Source organism: Mastigoproctus giganteus, chromosome 6, assembly GCF_048544385.1.
Source record: "Mastigoproctus giganteus isolate SK-2022 chromosome 6, ASM4854438v1, whole genome shotgun sequence".
NCBI lineage: Eukaryota > Metazoa > Arthropoda > Arachnida > Uropygi > Thelyphonidae > Mastigoproctus > Mastigoproctus giganteus.
The window spans coordinates 232780655-232803303 of NC_143580.1; the positions used below are offsets into that span (position 1 = coordinate 232780655).

General features: G+C 35.0%; 1 protein-coding gene across 2 annotated transcripts in view; it reads right to left on the minus strand.

Annotated features, from left to right (window-relative positions):
* The window catches only part of Cpsf100 (cleavage and polyadenylation specificity factor subunit 2), a 199703-nt gene that overhangs the window by 44217 nt on the left and 132837 nt on the right, over positions 1-22649 (minus strand). For both annotated transcript variants that reach the window (XM_090375764.1, XM_090375763.1), the window contains 3 exons: positions 16147-16240; positions 6027-6133; positions 673-758 (listed from right to left, as the gene is read on the minus strand). In XM_090375764.1, coding sequence (XP_090231890.1) covers positions 673-758; positions 6027-6133; positions 16147-16240 — 287 coding nt within the window. The remainder of the gene's footprint in view (positions 1-672; positions 759-6026; positions 6134-16146; positions 16241-22649) is intronic.

Consider the following 22649-nt stretch of genomic DNA (forward strand, 5'->3'; position numbering starts at 1 on the left):
TACACCTGTAAATATTTATGTAAAATGTAAACAAATGACAATAAACAAATTCACAGAAAATGTTATCATGTACTGTAATATCAAGTTTTAAATGCATGCCTATTACAGAATCAGACAGTGAGAGAATCAAGGAATGTGTTTCAGAGAAAAAATACTTCGTATTGTGGTCAATCAATTTCTCACATGCAATAATAAAGATTTGAAAATTTAACTTCTACAGCCATTGTAATTACAATATACCAGCAAAAATCTACAGTAACTGAGAGTCATTCAATAGGCCTTCACTTCCATATCATTAGAATGGAGTGGGGGCCAAGTGAGTGACCTTGGGTCATCTGTTGTTTTTCTTCCTACTTTAGTCATGCACTGATGAGATGTATGACTAGTTATAATGGTGGCAAAAAAACTTGGGTTGTGTGGAATTAAATCTATAGTCATATTGTGAGCATCAGTAACTCATTTACATAAGAGATTAACCATAGATTTAAGGAATCATAACTTTTCCACACTGGGCTCTCTTTGAATTGTGCATGCTTGCAGACACATAAAAGATTAAAAAAAAAATATTGCAATGTATGTCTGTAGATACCATGATCTATCCATTTCCATATCTATTTTGGTGGTTATCAAGATTTCTTAGGAATAAAATAAATGTATATTTTAGTTCATTACCTTGCAAATTATCATCCACTTCCCTCAGATTTTCTTTATTGTCTTCTTCAGTTGTGTTTGGTTCAATAATCATATAATCCTCAGCTCTGGAAAAAAAAATAATAAAAAATAATTACATAATAAATTCTACTTTTATTGATGAATAAACACAGTAATGAAAAAAAATTCAGTTTTCTTGTAAATTTATCTATTTTGAAGTGCTCTTCATGGACTAATGTTATAAGAGGAGTCCCTCAGGGTTAAATGTTGGGCTCCTTATTGCTGTTTTCAATAATTATTAATAATAATGATGAAGGCTTATCAAGTTTAGCATCAAAGTTGACCAATGATACAAAGGTTGCCACACTGATAACCTTTGTATCATCAATGACAGAAATCAGAGAATGCTACTGCAACAAGACAGAGAAATTAGGAGGATGAACCAGAGAACTAGAAATTGAAGTTTAAACATTAATAAATACAAGGACTGCACTTGGATCCCAGAATAACATACCAATTGGGTGGTACTACACTCTGAATGGTGGTGAACAATAATGACTTAGAGATAACTGTACAGTCCAATACAACTTTCTCTGAGCAGTAACAGAAAAGCTGTTAGGCTCATGGGGTTATTCGATAATATACAGGAATTCTGCCAGCAGAGAAAAGGAGGTGATTATCCCTCCTTGTATAAGGCAATATTTAGGCTGCATCTTGGGCACTACATACAGGTTTGGAAGCCCCGTTTCTGTTGGAAAAAGTGCAAAGAAGAAGAACAAGACTAGTCAGGGATATAAAAGGGTATTGTTATCAAGAAAAACTTCAGTTCTACAAATTGCTAAGTCTGGAAATTAGGCACCTACGAGAGAACTGACTGAAAAATGCATAAAGGAACAAGAATTTAAATTTAAAAAGAATGGTAGCAGGATAGATGTGCAAAAATTTATTTGCTTTCAGCCAGAGAGTAATCGATTGTTGGAACAAATTTATATCTGGTGTTGTAGAAGTGGGTAATGTAAATTTGAAAATTGAGTTTGAGGAGATGGACAAATGATGTGGGTAGGTTTTTTTTTTTTGACTGATGCTGTGTAAGCTTGCTTCATTTGCCACTGCAAATACAAAAAAAAGCTATTATGTCATTTGTTTATTCTGGCATGGAAAAAAGATCAATCACTATTCAAGTTAAAAAAAAAAAAAAGTTAAGGTACAGAAATATCTACTGCAAAAAAGAATGCCAAGATAATACAAAATATAATAAATAAATAAAAAAATATATGATAAACGGTCTCTATAATATTTCTGAATACTTTGGGATGCACATCTGTTATTTACACACTATCAGGATACATTGTATACTGTATCCAATGCAGAAGACACAATGGGAGATGTTACAACATGCAAGAAACTTGCTTTAATAATAAAAAAAATTATATATTTTTTATAACATATAAAAATTAGGTTAATAATTACTAATAACACTTCAAACAATTTTTTTAAAAACATTTAAATATTTTTGCACATGATTCTCATGAATTTTTGTATAATACAAGATTTTTATGGATCTTTTTAACCTGTTTGCAAAAACAAAACTTAAATTCTCTATGAACATCTGCCACTTTGGAAAAAACACTAATAATAATAATAATAATAAAAAAAAAAAAAAAAAATCATTTAGGCCTTCCTTAATGCAAGTCTGGCAATGGTAAACTTGCATTAAGGTGATGGAGTCCTGACATGCTAATATCAGGACTCCATCACCTCCAATTTTCCGCGATTGATATTGTCTTGATAGCATATTTCTCCATGTTCATTACTAATTATTCCCAGATTTTAAAGAAAAAAAAAAAAAAAAAAAAAAAATCATCTAAAGTATGCAATGAAAGGTGTAGTACTACATGCAGGAAAGTGCTATGTAAGTAATTCACACTGGTATACTTGAAACAACCCAAGTTTAATACAAGGGTATTAAGCTTAACTTGTTTCAAACATAATAGTGTGAATTACTTACATAGTGTGCATGCATATATTTTCAGACCATGATGATTATGACTGCTGATAATATCACTACACTACATAATTAAGGTTACTTCATTACATATTAGACTGGCTACAATTACATTTATTATCACTTTTATAGTTTAAACCCAATACACTTTATATACATAGTTACAGTACACTACTGTAAAAAAGATATGTACTATTTAAAAATAGTTATGCAGATGATTTCTTTTGGTAACCTTTATCCAAAATATCATTATACAACATCCAGCAGTACCTGATCAACATATGCTCGTTCTAGAAATCTTAGTAGCGGTTTTCCATTGCTTATGTTTTGATGGAACCTTCTCATCATTCCAGATAAGGGAAAATGATTCCATCAAAACAAAAGTCAATGGAAAACCATGGCACATTTGGATGGAATCAAAATGTGCCAAGGTTTTTGGGGGAAAGAAGTCTAAATGTAAATGCAAGAAATGGAGTTACATTCCATTTCTTTTATATCCATTGAGCAATTTCTGAACTTCATCTTTGTATGCTGGAGACCTGTGGTTAAGGGCGCCTCAGTAGCCAGGTGGGCAGGAGCAGCAGTGCTTAGCACACGCTTCTTGATTAGACTCGGGTTCGAGCCCATGACCACCAAATACGGTCTTAGTCCAAGACCACCAAATACGGTCAATATGGTCTTAGTTGCTAATGCTCCTAAAAACCAAATAACAAACAAACAAACCTGTGGTTAACAAAAAGTTTCCACATAAAGCCATTTGAAAGGTTGCAATGCTTTTAGTTCTAATATACTGGGGCATTTTTCAAAACATTCAATGTTCAGAAGCTCTAATATTGTAGAGCTACAAAAAAGATATTTCACTTTCGTGGTAATGATCTTTGGAAATTTCCTAGTTTAATGTGGAGAGGAAAATTTTCATTGGATCAACTGATGGAACATACTGAAAACCACTTGTTGCTCACTTATATGCGCTTCTTTGAGGCTGGTCACATGTGATGTAACAAGTCTGTGAAAGAACGGCTGTCCTATAGGAATGGGAAACTATATTTTTTGTGAATTAACAAACAAATGACTGAGGTCACCACAGATATTCTGCTCACGAGTGCATATCAAATTATTTTGAATAGTGTCTTCGTGCTATAGTATACTCCTTTAGATGAATATAGTGATGGATGGCTTTAAGTTTTGATTATGCAAGAGAACAGCTTTCAAACTTCACTGTAAGGAGTTGATGAAGAGCTGCCATTCAGCTGTAACATGTGTACTAGTGACAATTCCCTAAAAATTCCATGGAAAGTGCAGTGAAAATCATTTACTGTAAAGAATGTCACCCACCAAAACTTGCTTTCTTTTACAACAACAAGACACTTTGCTGTTCTTTTTAGCTAAGCATTGTTTCTGCTTTAGTTGCAAAGTGAGAAGTTCGTATTTATCTTTGGAGTAGGTTAGGTTCAACTCATCTTAGGTAAATAGCTCTGGCTCTGATGACTATGTTGGGTGTGTAGTAAAGATCAGCTGAAGCTCTCAGGTCCTGCCAATTGCACTTCATCATATTCCATTTTATCTTCTAAAGAATCTAGTATATGCCGTGTAGATACCAGAATTGGAATGTTGACATCATGATTGTTTATCCAAAACCTGGATTTCTCATTAGTGAATAATTAAATTATGAAAATAATTTAATTATTCACTAATTCAAATAATTAAATTATGAAATAACAAGGATATATATATATATATATTCACATAATTACAGAAATATGAATGTATAAATAATAATAATAAATAAATAAATAATATATGTAGGCTGGCTAAATAGTATAATCAATCAATGCGTATTCATCACAAAAACTAGATGTGCTAGAAGGAAACTAAAAACAGATTTGAAATCAGTGTCCAAAGCTCTATCTAGTTCATATATTGTTTATTTGATGAAAAATACTTGACCTGTGTCACCAAAGGAAAATTAATCTCGCTATTAGAAAAATTAGATTGAAGGAAATTGAGTTTCCTTCAATGAAAATTGAGTTTACTTCAAAGAAAGGAAGTCAAAAGTTCCAAGTGATTTGTAGAGCTAAGAGAACAATACAGACAACAGATAAATTTGACAGAATGGGGTAAAGAGATTTCAAGACAGAGAAGATTCCAGATTAGGAAATCTTTATAAAAAGGAATATCAGAGAAAGGAATATCATATCCACAAAGGGAATTGTAGAATAAATAATTAGGGCAGCTGAAATGAAATAACTGATAATTAAGATTCTGTCAGAAAAAGTAAGCAGAGCTTGGCAGATTATAGGTTGAAATTGACATCACTGAGGTTGACACAAAACTGAGACCCCATATATTTGTGAAATTAAGGAAATTTTAGATCTTTTTGCAGATAAGTTTGTTCTATTTCTGTGAAAATTTATGATGCATTTAGCAGACATGGTAAAACAGTTGGGGGGGGGGATTTTTTATGAATTAAAAAAAAAAAAAAAAAATTGAAATGGCATACATCCACAGCAAGAATATACCCAGTTCCTTGACATAACATGGCTTTAACAGTGCCCTATCCTAACATACATGCATATTTCTCAGATAGTCAATATGCTAAAAAAACAGCCAGCTAATATATGTGCAAAAATTTTTTTTATTGATGTTAAAATTGAAAAATTGCAAGAATGCTAGTGGTGAAAAGAATTGAAATCAAATTTGAGGTTCATAGGATCTGTTGAAAATTACCTCTATATTTGAGGAAATGAGAACTTCTGATATAAGAGTTAGTTGACAAATAACTCAGCAGTTCCATCTGTTGTGGGGTAAGGGAATAACTGTCACATTGGTCAGTGCCTAAGTAGTATACATTGCCAATCATTGAGACACTTTTATTTTTATGCATTGGCTAATGCCATGCATAAAGTAGAAGCACTTTGGAATTGTGAGAGTCTTCAATGCCCACTTATTCAAAGGATAAAGTAGTGAGAAAAATTTTTCATTAATGCTGCTAAATCTCGCTATCTTTCAGAACTTCCAAATATAATCTAGCAGCTTGCTGGTCTTTCCAACTTTTCTTGCATTAATGCGATTGGTGAAATGACAATTTCATCCACAAAACAAATTAATAAAATGGCCATATGTTTCCAGAACTAGTTTTATACCTACTATTAAAAATCTTTTCAGAAAAACAAATTCTTTTATTTTCTAAATAAATTAAGTTTATATCTGTTTGTATTTAAGGTAAAAATATAATACAAACAATTTAACCAAGGGGGTGAAGAACAGGCAATGTGCAAGGGACAAACTACTAAATTTGAGAGAGGTATGAGTAATGGAATTGAATATCAGAAAGAAACTGACTAATAACAACACAGTTTTAAATACTAACTTTATTATTTCTCCATATTCGTCCCATTTAATTTTCTCCTCTCGTACAGGAAACATAGGATATGACTTTTTGGCTTGCTTGAAAAATCCTCCTCCCCGAGGCTTACCCTACACAGAATATAACAAAAAGCTAAGCATTTTATTAATGAATACACTTATTTTCATTAAATGCATCTATATTAATTACAGCATAATCATTGATTATATATTTATATATATATACATAATCATTGATTATACAATCAATATATATATAATCATTGATTATATATATATATATATATATGAACATACTAATATTGTATTATAAATTAGGAGGAGGAGGAGCAGAAGAAGAAGATGTACATGGTCCAAAGCAGTTTCAGAACTTTAAAAAGTTTGTAAATGCGTTGACAGTGGTAAAAATTGCTAAAGTCAGTAATATGGAAAGAAAGTTAATAAATTGTAACAAACTGTAACTAATACTTATGGGCTAATGCACTTGCAACAGCAATGATGCATTATGACCATAATACATTGTATATAGCAATTAATATTGAAGACAATTCAAGAAGAAAATACCAAGATAGATTTATAGAAAACACAAGGGATAAAGTATGGTTAGTAAAAAAAAAAAAAAAAAAAAATACACACACACACACACACACACACACACACACACACACACACACACACACACACACACACACACACACACACACACACACACACACACAAAAAAAAAAAAAAAATCCCGGATAATCGATTTCCTGGTTAATCCAAAAATACAGTAAGTTCCCGACATATGTAAGAGATACGTTCCCAGCCCGGAACTCGGGCTGGGAACGTATCTCTTACATATGTTACATATCTTTTTACATTACATATCTTACGTAACTCGGGAATGACTAAAAAAATATTGCTACTATATCCCTGATATGCCAAAATTACAAAAACCACATAATATCCTCAGAAGAATGAAGAAAAATAGTTATATATTTTTAATTAGTTCAATTAAAAACTTTATCTGGGGGCAGTGGTGAAGTAGCCAGAGTGGAACATAAGAAAAGAAAACATAAAAGGAAGAAAAAACGCATGTTATTGTACTGTAAAAACTGATTTGTATTTCGTAGCCTTGGTTATTATAGTTGACCTCATTGGTGCCGATTACTTCACTGCTTCTCATATTCTGTCTTTCTCCTTTATTGTGTTCGCCATTGCCACTGACAAATCTGAATTCCACACGATATTTGGCCATTTTCATACATCCTTATTATTTTAATTTTCTGAATTTCCTTTTCTTGATAGACTTACTAGTACCACTGCCACTTATTCTCTTAGTCGGCACAACGATAACGGTCAAAATGAAAATTTCTGAAAAGAACTTCACAGGGTTAAGGCGAAAACTCACTATTATCACTCCACACGAGCTCACATTCTACTAAAGCACATTTCTGGAGGTCACTACCATAAAACAATTTGCATTTTCCGGGTTATGGGCTTTTCTGTTAGTGCAATTAATTATAAATGGGTAGTAAACTCGATCTTATTGCATTTGCAATAATACTGACAGTTGGAATTCTGTGAATTGTTACATTATGGTGAAATGTGTGTCCTCTTCACTTGAAATCTTCAGTCATAAAAAAAATTATAAACAATGCAATGCAAGTCCGAAGCTATGTAAGTCAGGGACTTGATGTATTGAAAAATGTTCAGCAACCTAAGTAAAAAGTATGGCGACTGAAAAAACTTACCATGTACTACTCGTGTGTCCAATACGATGCTTCCCTTTATTTTTTTACGATGATTTTAAATCTAATAGCTTCCCTTTAGTTTTTAAAATCATGCGTATGGTTTAGTCACCAACATTATAATGGTTCTTTAGAGCTTTAGCGGATGCACCGTTTTCAAACTTTTGAATAATTTCAAGTTTTTGTTTAATTCTCTTGTGTTTGCCCATCATTTTTGCGATTTCTAAACAAAAAAACAAAAAAAAAAAAAAAAAAATCCAACACTGCTGACAAAAATAACGAAACAAAATTTGTCCTTTTGCAGTGCGACGGGACACAACAATCAACGTGATGCACAAAAATAAATTAAACATTTGGTCTCTCTTTTTTTTTTTGAGCAATGGGTGTGAAGCCAGCGGGCGATTGCAAGATTATGATAGGCACAATAATCTCCTAATGACGACTTATAACACCGCTTCTTGTCGCTTATTTACGACTTGCAAAACATCTGTTTATACCTATTCTAGTTATTACTTGAATTTTTTGATTTCTGGTTGATTTTTTTTTTTTTTTTTTTTAATTTGGAGTCTTGAAGTGTCCCAGTTAATCCGATCCTGGTAAATCAAGAGTCTGCTGTATGTATATATATATATATATACACATAAAAAAAAGGGGAAAGAAGAGAATATAAATTAAAATATATACACAAAACTTATATTGTAATTTACCCACAATCTAGGTGACTTCGTCTGGGGCCAACCACCCAGACCGAAGGCAAAAAACAATGAGTTCTCTGTTTCTGTAATGATCAATATCTGCTAAGTTATATGAAATAATAATAGTAATCAATTTAGAGATTAAGTAATTTGAATATAAACAAATAAAAGGTAGTTAAAAATTTAGAATCAAAAGAAAAATATAAATTATTAATGCAAGCACATATTGAACATCATTTACCTGACAGAGAACGTAATTTAATAATTAAAATAAGAATAAATGTAAAGCATAAGGCATGTCTACAGCATCCAAGATGCGTTGTAGTAACAATAGTTGTCATGAAAGAAATGCAAATCCCTCTAATGAGTTAATATGCATGTAGTTCAGGTACTATTATTCCTACTCTATTAAGTTTTTATTCATCTTACTATCCGCATTTTCTTTTTGCGTTAACTTAATTTTAACTAATTGGCTATTTACCATGTCCATCACATAGGGGTCACCACATGCATATTAATTCACTAGAGGGATTTGCATTTCTTTCATGACAACTATTGTTGTTACTACATTGCATCCTGGATATGGTAGCATGATTTATGCTTTACATTTATTCTTATTTTAATTATTAAATTAAGTTCTCTGTCGGGTCAACAATGTTCAATATGTGCTTGCATTAATACTTTATATTATCTTTCTTTCTTTTGATTCTAAATTTTCAACTACCATTTATTTGTTTAGATTCAAATTACTTTCTAGGTGACGAAGTCATCTAGATTTTGGTATTTGTGTGATAAGTTTTGTGTATATATTTTATATTCTCTTCTTTCCCCCTTTTTGTGTATATATATATATACACAGTCAGTCCTCGTATAGCACAATAGTTGTGTTCTTAGAAACCCTCGTGCAATGCAAAATCGTGCAATATAAACAACAGGCCCTATGGGAAAAATTGGTTTAGGTGCCGACCACCCAAGGTTGAACACACATTTCTAACCAAAACATTACCAAACAATAAATAATCGTAATAAAATATGTAAGTATTTTATTACGTAATAAAATATTGCTACTGCTTTTGCTTCTATCGTAAGCAAACTTGTTTTTTGTTTGATTTTCTATCCAAACAGATGACAGCTGTTCCATCTCTTCCAATTCTTTGTGTCTTAATCTAATGGATTTTAATTCCACTTTGAGTTGTTCCTGCTATGAAAGTTGTTTTTATTTTCTCTGCATTCTTTGTAATTCTCGGCGTTGCCTCATTTAGGTCTATAGCATGTGCAATATCACATGGTCTTTCATTTCGCTCAAAGCGATTCACAATTTCATATTTTTTCTCTATCGACAGAGGCGGACTGGCCATAAGCCTTACCGGGGAAACACCGGAGGCTTGTGTGATTTTGGCCATAAACGCTAGTATGAGGCCACTACAAATTTTCCCGGGTAAGAATTTTTGACCCAGTCCGCCTCTGTTTATCGATATTGCTTTTATTTTTCTCTCTGAATCTGCAGTGTCTTCACCAGGACGCTTCCTTTTCACACCTTTTAAGTATTTTACTAATTTTTAGGGAATAAAGCACAATTACAAAACGAGGAGGCACGCTTGATACACATAAACAAAGCTGCGCATGTGTAGCAACTGAATAAACAACACCGTAAAGGATACACTATTAACACCTCACATTTTACTAAAGCACATTTCTAGGGGGTTACTACTATAAAACAATAAAAACAATTTCCAGTTGCATTTCTGCTAGTGGAATCTGTTATAAACTGGTAGTAAACTCGATCTAATTACATTTGCGATTATACCGATAGCTGGAATTGTGTTGGTTTTTACATTATTATGGTGAAATGTGTTTCCCCTTCACTGATATAAAACACAAATACATTTTCAGAATCTTCTCTTCATTCCTATCGTGTTGCATTCAGTTGGGGTGATTCCGCGTTTGACTGCCATTTCTTGTAAACACAAAGGCGAATCGTGCATAAGCGAATTGGGTTCATGTTATATAAGATATCGTTCCCTTATTTATAAATTGTGTATGATCGAATTCATGTAGTGTAAACACATGTTATATGAGGACTGACTGTGTATGTATGTGTGTGTATATATATATATATATATATATATATATAGGGCCTATAGGTATAGGGTGCAGAGTAGTTTAGTCTGTTGAATCCATAGTAAAATTACCAGAAATTACCTGTAGAGAAAATTGCAAGGAAGTACCTGTAATAAATATGCACTTAGTAATGTAAAATTACGATGATTTTGGCAATTAATCAACAAAATCATTGTAATTGAGTAATTTTACATTACTAATTGCATGTTTATTACAGGTACTTCCTTGCAATTTTCTTTACAAGTACTTTCTGGTAATTTTACTATGGATTCAACAGATAGTTCTTTAGACTACTCTGCACACTATAACTATAGGCTCTATATATTTTATCTATATTCCTTATAGTTGCTAGTTTCTTCTACTATTAATGTAGTAATCTAGAACTATAATCCTTTATACTTTTCATACTCTTTTATAGCTTTCATACTCATTAAGCCCTCCCTTAAAAACTTAAAATTATATATATATAATTTTAAGGGTTTTCAATGTAACTCTTTAAAAGAAAAGTTTAAAGAGTCACATAGAAAAGAGGTAAACAGCAGATGAAATGGTATCGGTGAAAGCAAGATTAATAAATTAGGCATGACAGATGCACTAAAAGTGCAAAGCAGCATTAAAGGATGCAAGAGTATATGTAATTTGTATTGATGTTAAATTAAATTAAGTAAGTATAAATTGATGTGAAAGTTACACAAGGTGCCAGTAACTATAAGGATGAGGAAAGTAGAAAAAGAAGAGTAGTGGATTAGTTAAAGGTGAAAGAATGTTAATATCCTAGAAGTTACGATGAATTAAGTAAATTATGGGCTGAATTGCCAAGCCAATATAAAGTTCAATCTTACAAAGTGATGGATCATCCCAAGCAGAGATCAATACGAGAATTACAGATGACAGAAAGGCTATCGGCATGTTAAACTCTGTTCTGTGGAGCAAAAATATCCTAAATAAAACAAAGAAACTTATATTTCAAACGATTCTATTGTATGGAGCGGAAACCTGGACATTGAATAGGCGAGCGGAAAACAAATTGCTCTCCACAGAAATGGATTTTTGGAGACGCTCAGCAGGAACTTCTAGAAGAGACAGAAAACGGAATGAAGACATAAGAGAAAAAATGGAAGTGAAAAAGACTATTATTAACACCATCAAAGAAAAGTGTCTAACATGGTATGGACATGTAAAACGGATGCAAGAAAACAGATATCCAAAGGCTATCCTGCAATGGATACCTCCTGGAAGGAGAAGAGGAAGACCTAGGAGGACATGGATGGGTGGAGTACATGACAGCCCGAGGCTTAACCGACCAAGACACCTTGAACCGCACTTTATGGCGGGAAAAAATTCCTAACAAGAAATAATTTGTAGGCTGAGGAAACCCATTGTAAATGGAAACACTCCTCTTGAAGAAGAAGATAAAACTTATGTAGCTACCTGGAGTTCTGTGCACCATGATAAAAAGACCGGCAGGCCTCCTATCATAAGTGAGGAAACTGCTGAGGAAGTGAGAAGGGATTTCATTTAGTTACAAAGCCAGTTTATCTCACCAGCATAGAACTTGAGTATTTCGAAAAACATTATAGTGTTGAGTAAGTTGTTGCATCTAAATCCATACAAGTTGCAGATTGTACAATCATCATTTTTGAAGTTCACTATGTCATCAACAACTGTTGACTTCCTCTGCATCTTGGCAGAAGATGCAGAGCTGTTTAACATTCTGTGTTTAGCGACAAGTGCACATTCTAAATAAAAGGCAACATGAAAACACAAGTGCAGAGAAGTGAAAACCCAACATGGGTTTGGAACATGTCTACGACAGACTTCACAGAAAGAACAATCATCAGTTCTGTGCATTGAGACCTGCTGGATAATTATTTGATCCTACAAATTGTTTTTAGGATGATCCTAGTAACAATGGGCTCTTCGAATATGATGAAATCCCCTCTCACTTCTATAAGGATGTTTGAGACTATCTGGATTTTCACTTTCAGGTCAATGGGTGGTGCACATAGGTTCAATTCTGTGGCCAGCTCACTTACCCGACCTCATACTGCTGGGCTTCTTTTTTGTGGAGTCATTAAGATCCAAACGTACAAGCCCCCAAAGCCAAATAATGTGAATAACTTGAACAAAAGGAGTGCTGCAGTGACCTGGCAAGAGGTTGATAACAATAGGATATGCGATGTTTTATTGCTGGACATCTTATTAAAATGTAACTGTTACTTCCAATGCAATTTTGGAGTTGTACTAATTTTCTCTTAGTGCATTTCTTCTATGTAAAAATATCACTGTATTGTAAAAATTATAAGGCACACAATGTGTGAAGCTTTTGACTTACCCTGTGTATATAGTATACTAAAGATGAATACAGCACATACAACATGAAACAGCATTCATTTAAAGAAGGTTCCACTACTGCTCTTCTTCTACTATTCAAAAACAAAACAGAATTGTGAACTGAAGCACAAATGTTTAAAGGGTCTAGACAAACTCATGTACAGTAAGCATATGGTGTGGAGATCAAGATGATTGTAGTTGGAATGTTGTCTGTAACAAGGATGTTTTTGGGAGAAGGCAAAAGACCTGCTGACTTTAATTTCATGTATGGACAAGTGCCAGTTGGAAACAAATGATATAATCAGGAGCAGGTAGCTAAGGATGTCTAGCAGTGTGTGTGTGTGTGTGTGTGTGTGTGTGTGTGGTGGGGGTAGGTAATTTTGTTTTTTTCAGATGAGACCTGATCTTTAAATATGGTAATCCACTCAGGGTTCACCTAGTCATATTTGATTATTGGAATCCAATATATGTGGGGCTCCAGTAATAGATGAAAATGCAGAGAAGTGTTTTTTATTTCATGTATTTTGTAATTTATCTATAATCGGGCTCATTCATCTTCACTTGCTCTTTTTTACAAGTGATCCAGAGTCAGTGTAGAGGAGAGAGTTGATATATGTGGCACCTATCCCTGTTGCTTATTTAGCAGCTCTATCTGGTAGTCCATTTCCCGGAATACAATGAAGTGTTATTTCTAAGGAATGTATTTGGCAGTGATTGATAAGTGTGCAAATTTCCTGAAAGAAGGGGTGAGAAGAGGGGTGTTTGTCCTGTATTTTTGAGAATGCACTGAGAGAATCAAAATATATGGTTTGGGGAAAATTTCTATTTAATGTGAGTTAAATAGCATAAAGTTCTATAGAAAATATGCTGCATTTAATTGGAAGGATTTCTGCTACCACATAAAATGGAAGTACAGCTGCTGCACTCACATGAGAATGGGACTTGGATCCATCTGTATAGATAACAAGTATTCCAATATGCAATGTATTACAATTAGCATGTAGCAATGGATTATGAAATGATTTTTGTGGATCTTTGTGCAAATCAGAGACCAGCATTGGCTTTGTATGTTTTCCATGGTTGCACAAAGTGTACTTGCATTCTCTAGGATTTTACTGACGTCAATATTCCATTTTCCATTTTTTCCAATTTATTCTAATATTCCATTTTTATACCTTCCTTCACTTAGCAGATTTTGCCCTCTTCTATCACACTCAGAGGAAAGGGGGGGGGTGTAAGCTCCTACTATCAATTACAAAGGCCAGCTTACTTAGTTTACTTTGATCTTTCAGCTGCTTTTGATGTTAGGCCATCTCTCTTAATAGACCTACAATTCCATTTCTGGTGACACTTTATTTGTTCTTTCCTTCTAAATCGCACTCTTATTCTTCATCGAAAGTATCCATCTTATTTATGTTCTATTTGTTCATGGGGACACCTGGTCATCTTTCCTTTTATGGCCTTTGTCTGAAGAAGTCTGTCCAAACAATCTCCTCATTAATCTTCTAGTGCACAAATAAAAAATTTTGGTGGAGAAGCAAGGAAAAACAAAACCAAAATGAAACTTTATGGAAAATTAACATGGCAGGTGCTCTTTCACTCCAAAACGGAGCCTTAAAGAACTTTACAACTATACTTCTCCAATAAAAAATAATTCATGATTCAACTCTTAGCATATTGCTATAATTTTTTCATTTTTGAAAATTCACACAAAATTCATATATTTTCTGTTTTTGGTTGATGATTTTCATCAGCATGCCTGTTTAATGAAACACCTTTTCATTTTATTAATTATTTCAGGGGATTTGGGCTAGAAATTAATCCCAATAAATCTGCTTATAGGGTCATTACCAAGAAAAGAAATCCATTCTAAATTCTTCCACTGACTAAGCCTCAACTTACTCATCAATTGACATGAATGAGGATTTGGGTGTAATCCTTGATTCCAAACTTATTTTTTTGTTCCAAATTAATCAGTAAAAAATTAAATTATTGAAAAAAAAAAAATAAAATTGTTTTTAAAGATGGAATTGGGTGCATGTGCCAGATCCTTCACCCTCTGAAAATATTTAAACCACTCGCTTCTTTTCCTCCATGTTGTACGGTGCTGACATCTGGTTGACAGTTGACATTCAAATCTTAATGGATTAATTTTAAAATGTGGTTTTCTTTATGCTATCTTCAGGTCAAAAATGTAATTTAACCTAATACACACAATAATTAAAGTATCCCTGTTCAGAGCTTTCTGGGGGGGGGGTGCCAACTAGTGTGGTCAAATCAAAGTGAAATTGGCGAAGTCCACAGCTTTCCCAGCACTTTCAAATGTCATGTCAGGAGTGATGCTAACCTTCTGTTAGTGAGGGTGCAGATTGTATCAAAGTGTACCATGCTCTTTAGGTACTCTCATAGTCAGAAATCAGTGCCAAGGTTCAGTAAGTGGGGTTGCCATGATGTTGTCAAGGGGCAACTTAAAATTCATTATTTGTGAAATGCCTTTAGAACAAATCTTGTGCAGTTTGAAAAATGTGAACAAAGGTTTTTCGCACACTAATTTTTTCTTAGTTAAACCAACAATTAACAAACCTTTTGAATGTTTTTCTATCATTAGTATCTTTGAAGTACTGCTGGTCTGCAACTGTTTACATAAAATAACTTCATTGGGAGTAAAGATCTTGTAAATGAGATATTGTGATCACCCACACAACCATAAAATGTAAAACCCTTCTGCAACAATGCTATTTCTGTCCCTGTTGGGGGTTTTGTGAATTAATTTTTTTGCTGTTTTCTTCCTCATGTTCTGGACTACAGGTATACCAAATTTACAGTTTTGAACAGGGATACTTTAATTATAATGACCTTGTACACAGTTAAAGCAAACGGGTCAATTATAAACATTGGCATAGCGCATCCAGTGTTAAATGCCTTTCAATAGCTTTTATATGTAACTCACCACACTTGCAAAAAAAATTGTGTAATATCACAAAAATAATGAGGATAAAAAATATATGGAAAAATTAGTTCCAACAAGTGTCTTTTAACCTAAATGGGTAGCAGGATATTATTAAACTTTAATGCAAATAATTCAAAAAACTTGATTTCTTTATTCGTTTAATTTTATTTTTGATGAGATTCATTAAACACAAATAGTGTTTAATGAATAACAAATAAAAGAAATGTTAAATCAAATATTAATAGATCTGATGCCTGCTTGTCATATGCTATATTTAATAAACTAACCTACCTCTGTTTTCATCATTAAATCATGCCTTGCTTTCCCACTTCTGTCTACTTCAATTTCATCATCACTTTCTTCACTTGAATCAGATCCCTCTTCTCTATAAGGTGAATAAAAAGAAATATGGATAACTAAGAAAAGACTATTCATAAACATTGAAAGAAATGATCTTGGATAGTGTTACACCTACACATCAGTTTTAGTCAAAAGAATTCAATGCTAGAACATACCTACATACATGGGGGAGGAGATTGTTTAAAAGTTTTCAGGCTAATACAGCTTGCAAAAGTTTTCATGAAACACAATATTGCCAATCTGCTGTGACTCTTCTTGTGTGTTCACAGAAAATTTCAGGTCTGTAACTATATTCTTCTCCTTTATAGAGGGCATTGAAGTGTGGAAAGTGAATGAAGATAGTGACTGTTGAGAGATTCAAGCACCATGCTGTCATCAAGTACTTTCATTTAACAGGAAGGTCACCAAAAGAAATTTGTAAAGACATGCAGCAAACATCAGGGGAATCTTGTCATTCACACCCATTTAAAAAACTGCATTGCAGAATTTAAACATAGAGGAGACAGTGCTGAAGGTGCACCCTGCAGTGGAAGGCCTTTTACTGTGTCGATACCTGGATGCCAGTAATGACCTGATTGTGCAAGACAGCAAAATAATAGTGAAGTACACTGAGACAGCAGTCAATATCTCCTGTGAGTGAGCTCATGATATTGTGATGAATGTTTCTTCAAGGTGGGTTCCTAAAGCACTAAATGCACACCACAGACTCAAAGCCATTGTCCACAGTGACATACTGCCCACAAGCGGGAAAGAGTGAAGTGTTATCATGAGACTTTGCAGCATGTCACTGTGGACAATCTCTCTCTCTCTCTCTCTCTCTCTCCTAAAAAGTTTTTGAGTGCATTAGTCAGCTGGGAAAGTCATGACATCTGTCCTCTGGGATGCAGAAAGGGCCATCAGAAGGTGCCACTATCAAAGCAAAGTATTATTCTAACCTACTGACACATTTCTGCAGGAGGCTGAAGCTCAAGAGGCATGGGAAATTGGTTCAAGGAACCATCTTGCATCACAACAATTCACTGCCACACACAGCATTTGTGATTCGGGCAACATTCCTTGACTGTGAGTTTGAGCTATTACAGCATCCACACTACACCAGATTTGACTTTATTGGACTATTTTTTATTTCCAAATCTCAAAAATGACTTGACGCGAAAGAAATTTGATAGTGATAATGCTGTGATGGATGCAGTCAACAACTAGTTTCAATCAATATCTTCTGAACTTTATTTGAGTGGGCTATGAAAGCCAGTGGATCATGCCAGAAAGTGTGCTGACTTAAGAGGGGGCCTATGTTGAAAAATAAGGGGTTTTTCACAACTTTCTAGAATTTCTTCTATGAGAGGCTAAAAACTTTTTTAACTTCCCCTTGTACTCTAAACAATTTTTAAACAAAAACTTATGGAATTTATTTTATAATAAAGTTAAAAGGAAAATCAAAATGAAATTAGCTTAACCATATTTTATTAATATATATAATTCCAGAAGTTTTCAATATTTTTATAATTTCATATAAAGTATATGATTAAAAAAAGTTCTATATAAAAAGTAAAGTGCAGCATTATCAACCCACTGCAGGATGGAAGCCTCCTCAACAATTCATGCTGAGGGAAATGGACCATAATCTTCCACACTGGTCCAGTGGGGGGTTGGCAGATCGACCATATTCAGCAGTCAGGGGCTTGAACCCCGGTCTACTCAAAGAGCGTGTGCTACTGCACTCACGCTCCCTCGGCTACGGAGGCCGTTTTTACTGATTGTACTAAGGCTTATAGAAGAATCATACAACTCGAGTTTGCAGTTTTCTTGATTAATATCTCAGATGGTCTGGCCTCCTTAATATTCAGATATAACTTCATTTGCTTTATTTGTCTTGCACAATTATGTCACAGTTTGTGAACAATATAGCCAAACTATATAGGACTAACAAATCATATGGGGTTGGCAATGCAATTTAAAGTACCTTAAGTGACATTTCAGCATAAAATAATGCTAGCAGTCACCAACTAAGGGGAAGAGATAAAAATCTGAAACATTAACAAAATTTTAAGGAGCTTATGTACACCCTTGTATAAGATGAATGAGGTGGTTGGAAAAAGAAAAAAGGCAACTATAAAATGTCAGTGAGATAGTAAGTCTTCTTTCATATAAATTTATCCCAAATAAATTAGATAACTGACTAGAAGAGAATTTTCCAAACTGAAAAATTGTGGGAAATCAGCAAGACTTCTTTATTGAATGAAAGTTCTCACGAAATGAAATGAATTTTGGAAGGAATAATCTAATGTGGAGATTGTGTGACCTATAAAGAAAGGATGGCAAAAGTACATATCTGAGAAAATGTAGAAAGAAATTTGGCCACCAACACCTCACCTCATTTCCTCAGGAATAGCTACAAGGCACTCCAGCGGGTGAAGGAAGAATGTAGTGAACCCCTGAAACAGAGGAGACAACCAGAAACATCTGAGATGAGTAGCTACGGCTCCAGATGTTTCTAGATTGAGGGGTTATCTTATTTTCAACCTATAAAGGGCTTTTATAGTTTACTATGTGCCTACATCCAATTATGTGTGAATATTAAAAACAAATCTTTAAATGATTTTAAACAGATTTAAAATCAACCGACATTTGGGACCTTAGACAAGTTAAAAATACATCCATCTTCCACATTATAATGTTTGTTTGTTTGTTTGTTTGTTATTTGGTTTTTAGGAGCATTAGCAACTAAGGCCATATTGCTCCGGGATATGCGGTGGTCATTCCCTGACCTTTCCGCATCCTCCGTATTTGGTGGTTGGTTGGTTTGGGTTTTATTGGCGCATCAGCAACTGAGGCTATAATGTGCCAAATACCGGTCATATTATAAAAAGTTAAAACATTCAGTGACCTAAGTAGTTAGGCCACCATGTCCAGATATATACTAACAGGTATATAAAAAATAAACCAATAAAGAGATAACAATAACATAAATTTTAAATACAATTAAAAACTTTTATTGATTTAAAATAGTTAAAAACAGCGGACACGTTGTCATTGTCATCTGACTGAGTGTATAAGGTTCAGTCAGATGATTAAAAGTGGTAAAACGGGTGCTGCTAAAATCTGGACAGTCAATTAAAAGGTGTCTAATCGTTAAAATTGTGCCACAGGACACACACATAGGAGGGTCATCAGCCCTCAGCAGAAACGAATGAGTTAAATGACTGTGTCCTATGCGGGTCCGGGCAAGAACAACTTCCTCCTTACGATTCCTGTGCAGACTAGACTGCCACGGTTCAATTACAGGCTTTATATGATATAATTTATTCGCAGTCTGTCTATTCCACGAATCCTGCCATTGGGAGTGTATCTTCTCGTGTATTATTTGCCTGTGGTCTGTATAGGGAACTGACAGGCAGCAGTTATTATTGGGAATTGCTGATTTGGCTGCAGCTTCAGCCAAATCATTTCCCGTAATCCCAATGTGGCTGGGAATCCAGCAGAAGTGGATATCATATTCACGTCCACAGAGGAAGTGAATCTTCTGCTGAATACTAGACAGAACTGGATGAGGATTATATCTCACAGATATTAAAGCCTGTAACATGCTAAGAGAGTTGGAATATAAAATGAACCGTTGGTATTGGCATTTACTAATGTGATCCAAGGCTAACTCAATTGCGTGCAGCTCTGCAGTAAATATGCTACATTCAGAGGGAATCTGCTCCAATGTAGTGCTGTCTGTAAAGACAGCAGCAGATCCCACATATGATTCTGACTTCGAACCGTCTGTGTAAACTGGCGCGAAGTCAGAATGTTCAGCTCGGTGTACTGAATAAAGCTGCAGGTAGACAGATGATGGAGTGTCCGACTTTCCCCAATTCCGAAGGGACAAATCACATTTCGGGACATGAGCATGCCAGGGTGGAAGGGGTTGCTTAGGTGTTTGGGCAACCTTGTCTACCTTAATATTAAGTTCTATGAGTAGATCTTGGAGACGAATACCAAAAGGACGATTGGCAGTCTTACGGGTATTGTACAAATTTTCCCATCGTGGCTCAAAAACGGATAGCCACGTAGGGTGGTCTGGCAGGGATTTCAGTTTTAAAGCGTACTTTAGAGACAACTGCTTACGTCAAAGCGATAACGGTGGTTCGTTCGCTTCGATGTATAAACTCTGGACAGGAGATGTGCGATATGCTCCAGTAGCGATACGGAGGGCCTGATGATGGACAGGGTCCAGCCATCGAAGGACACTGTCTCTGGCTGAGGAATATACCTGGGACCCACAATCTAATTTGGATCGCACAAATGCATGGTAAAGCCGTAGAAGGGTGCATTGGTCTGCTCCCCAAGATGTAGAGGAGAGCGAGCGGAGAATATTAAGCCCTTGTGTGCACTTTGTGCGGAGTTGACGGATGTGATCCAAAAAGGTCACAGTTTTTTATCGAATATGAGTCCCAAGAATTTTGTGTCCGCTGCTACTAGAATAGCATCTTGTCCGAGCCTTAATTCAGGTTCAGGATGAAGATTACGCTTACGACAAAAATGTACGCAAACGGTCTTCTCCGGCGAGAACCTGAAGCCATTAGCAAGTGCCCAGGAATTAAGGCGATCAATGGCTTTCTGCAGTTGTCTTTCAACAACTCTCATGTTGCATGACTGACAAAATATGCTGAAGTCATCAACATAGAGGGCACTGTTTACAGTTGGAGGAAGTTGTTCTGTGATGGAATTTATTTTGATGGCGAAAAGCGTGACACTTAAAACTGATCCTTGTGGAACTCCCTCCTCTTGGCTAAAGGAACGAGAGAGTGAGGATCCCACACGAACTTGGAAAGATCGATTGGCTAAAAAGTTTCTAATAAAAATGGGGAGATGGCCTCTAAGACCAAAGCTATGCAAATCTTTTAAAATGCCAAATTTCCAAGTTGTGTCATACGCTTTTTCCATGCCAAAGAACACTGACACCAAGTGTTCGCGTTTTAGGAAAGCATCCCGGATGGATGTTTCCAGTCTAATTAAATGATCAAGAGTTGATCTTTTTTTTCGGAAGCCGCACTGCATGTTGGAGAGAAGGTCATTTGATTCTAAATACCATATTAAATGAAAATTAACCATTCTCTCCAGAATTTTGCACATACAGCTAGTCAGAGCAATAGGATGGTAATTAGTAGTGGCTTTTGGATCCTTTCCTGGCTTAGCAAAGGCGAGAACGATTGCCTTGCGCCAGGAATCCGGAAACTGCCCTTCAAGAAAGATTCTGTTATATAGAAGGAGCAGATAATCCATAGATTTTGGTGAAAGATGCTTAAATTATTTCATAATGGATGCCATCTGGTCCAACAGCACTTGCACTGGAAAGAGTGAGGGCTCTTTCCAGTTCCTCTATAGTGAATGCCCCGTTGTAGGGATAGAGACCCTTGGACTTAAAACTAAGGGCCTGCTTTTCAATTTTATGTTTCAGGACCAGGAACTCTGGGGAATACGAAGATGTTGCAGAGATGTTGGAGAAAGTTTCCCCAAGAGAATTGGCTATTGCAGTTGGATCTGCAATAGCGCATCCATTATAATCTAGGATTGAAGAAGGGTGGGATGTATATTTTCCCTTCATTTTCCGGATTTTATCCCAGACTACCTTAGAATTGGTAGCCTGGTTAATAGTTGTTGTAAAACGGATCCATGATTCCTTTTGACTCTGACGGCGAATGTAGTGTGCTTTGGCTCATGCACGCTTGAAGGCTATTAGATTAACAGTGGTAGGATATCAGCGGAATATCCCCCACGCTTTGTTTTGAGCCTTTTTTGCTGCTGTGCATTGTGAATTCCACCAAGGTTTGGGAAATGGTGGAAACCGGGCAGATGTTTTTGGAACAGCGTTCACAGCTGCTTGGACGATAATTTCTGTGATGTACTTTACTGCATCATTGATCGGCTCCTGACCGACAGTGCTGAGATCAAAATTTGCCTGATGTTGGAAGGCAGACCAGTCAGCCTGATCAATCTTCCACCGTGGTAACCTGAAGGGAAGACATGGTCTCCCACTGTGTAACAAGGTTATCACAGGGAAGTGATCACTTGGTGGTGACGGGCTCGAACCCCGGTGTAATCAAGAAGCATCTGCTATGCACTGCTGCTCCTTCCCACCTGGCTACGGAGGCACCTCCCACATTATAAATCTATCTTAACTTCTACATAATTTCAATGGCTCTTGTTCCTTTGCTCATTCAAATTTCAATTCTTGGCATACCAGGGCTTCTAAAAATAAACAACTGCAATTTATATAAGTCACTAAAATGTTTATATGGAGCTCATATTTTTGTAATGGCAATATACAATCATGAAAATTTAAAAATATTGATATGGTTTTATGTGCTCTACCTTTTAATGATTGCCTATTAGGGGAAAGGACAAATGTACTGATAAGGCAGCATAACAAATCTTATTTTTATTTA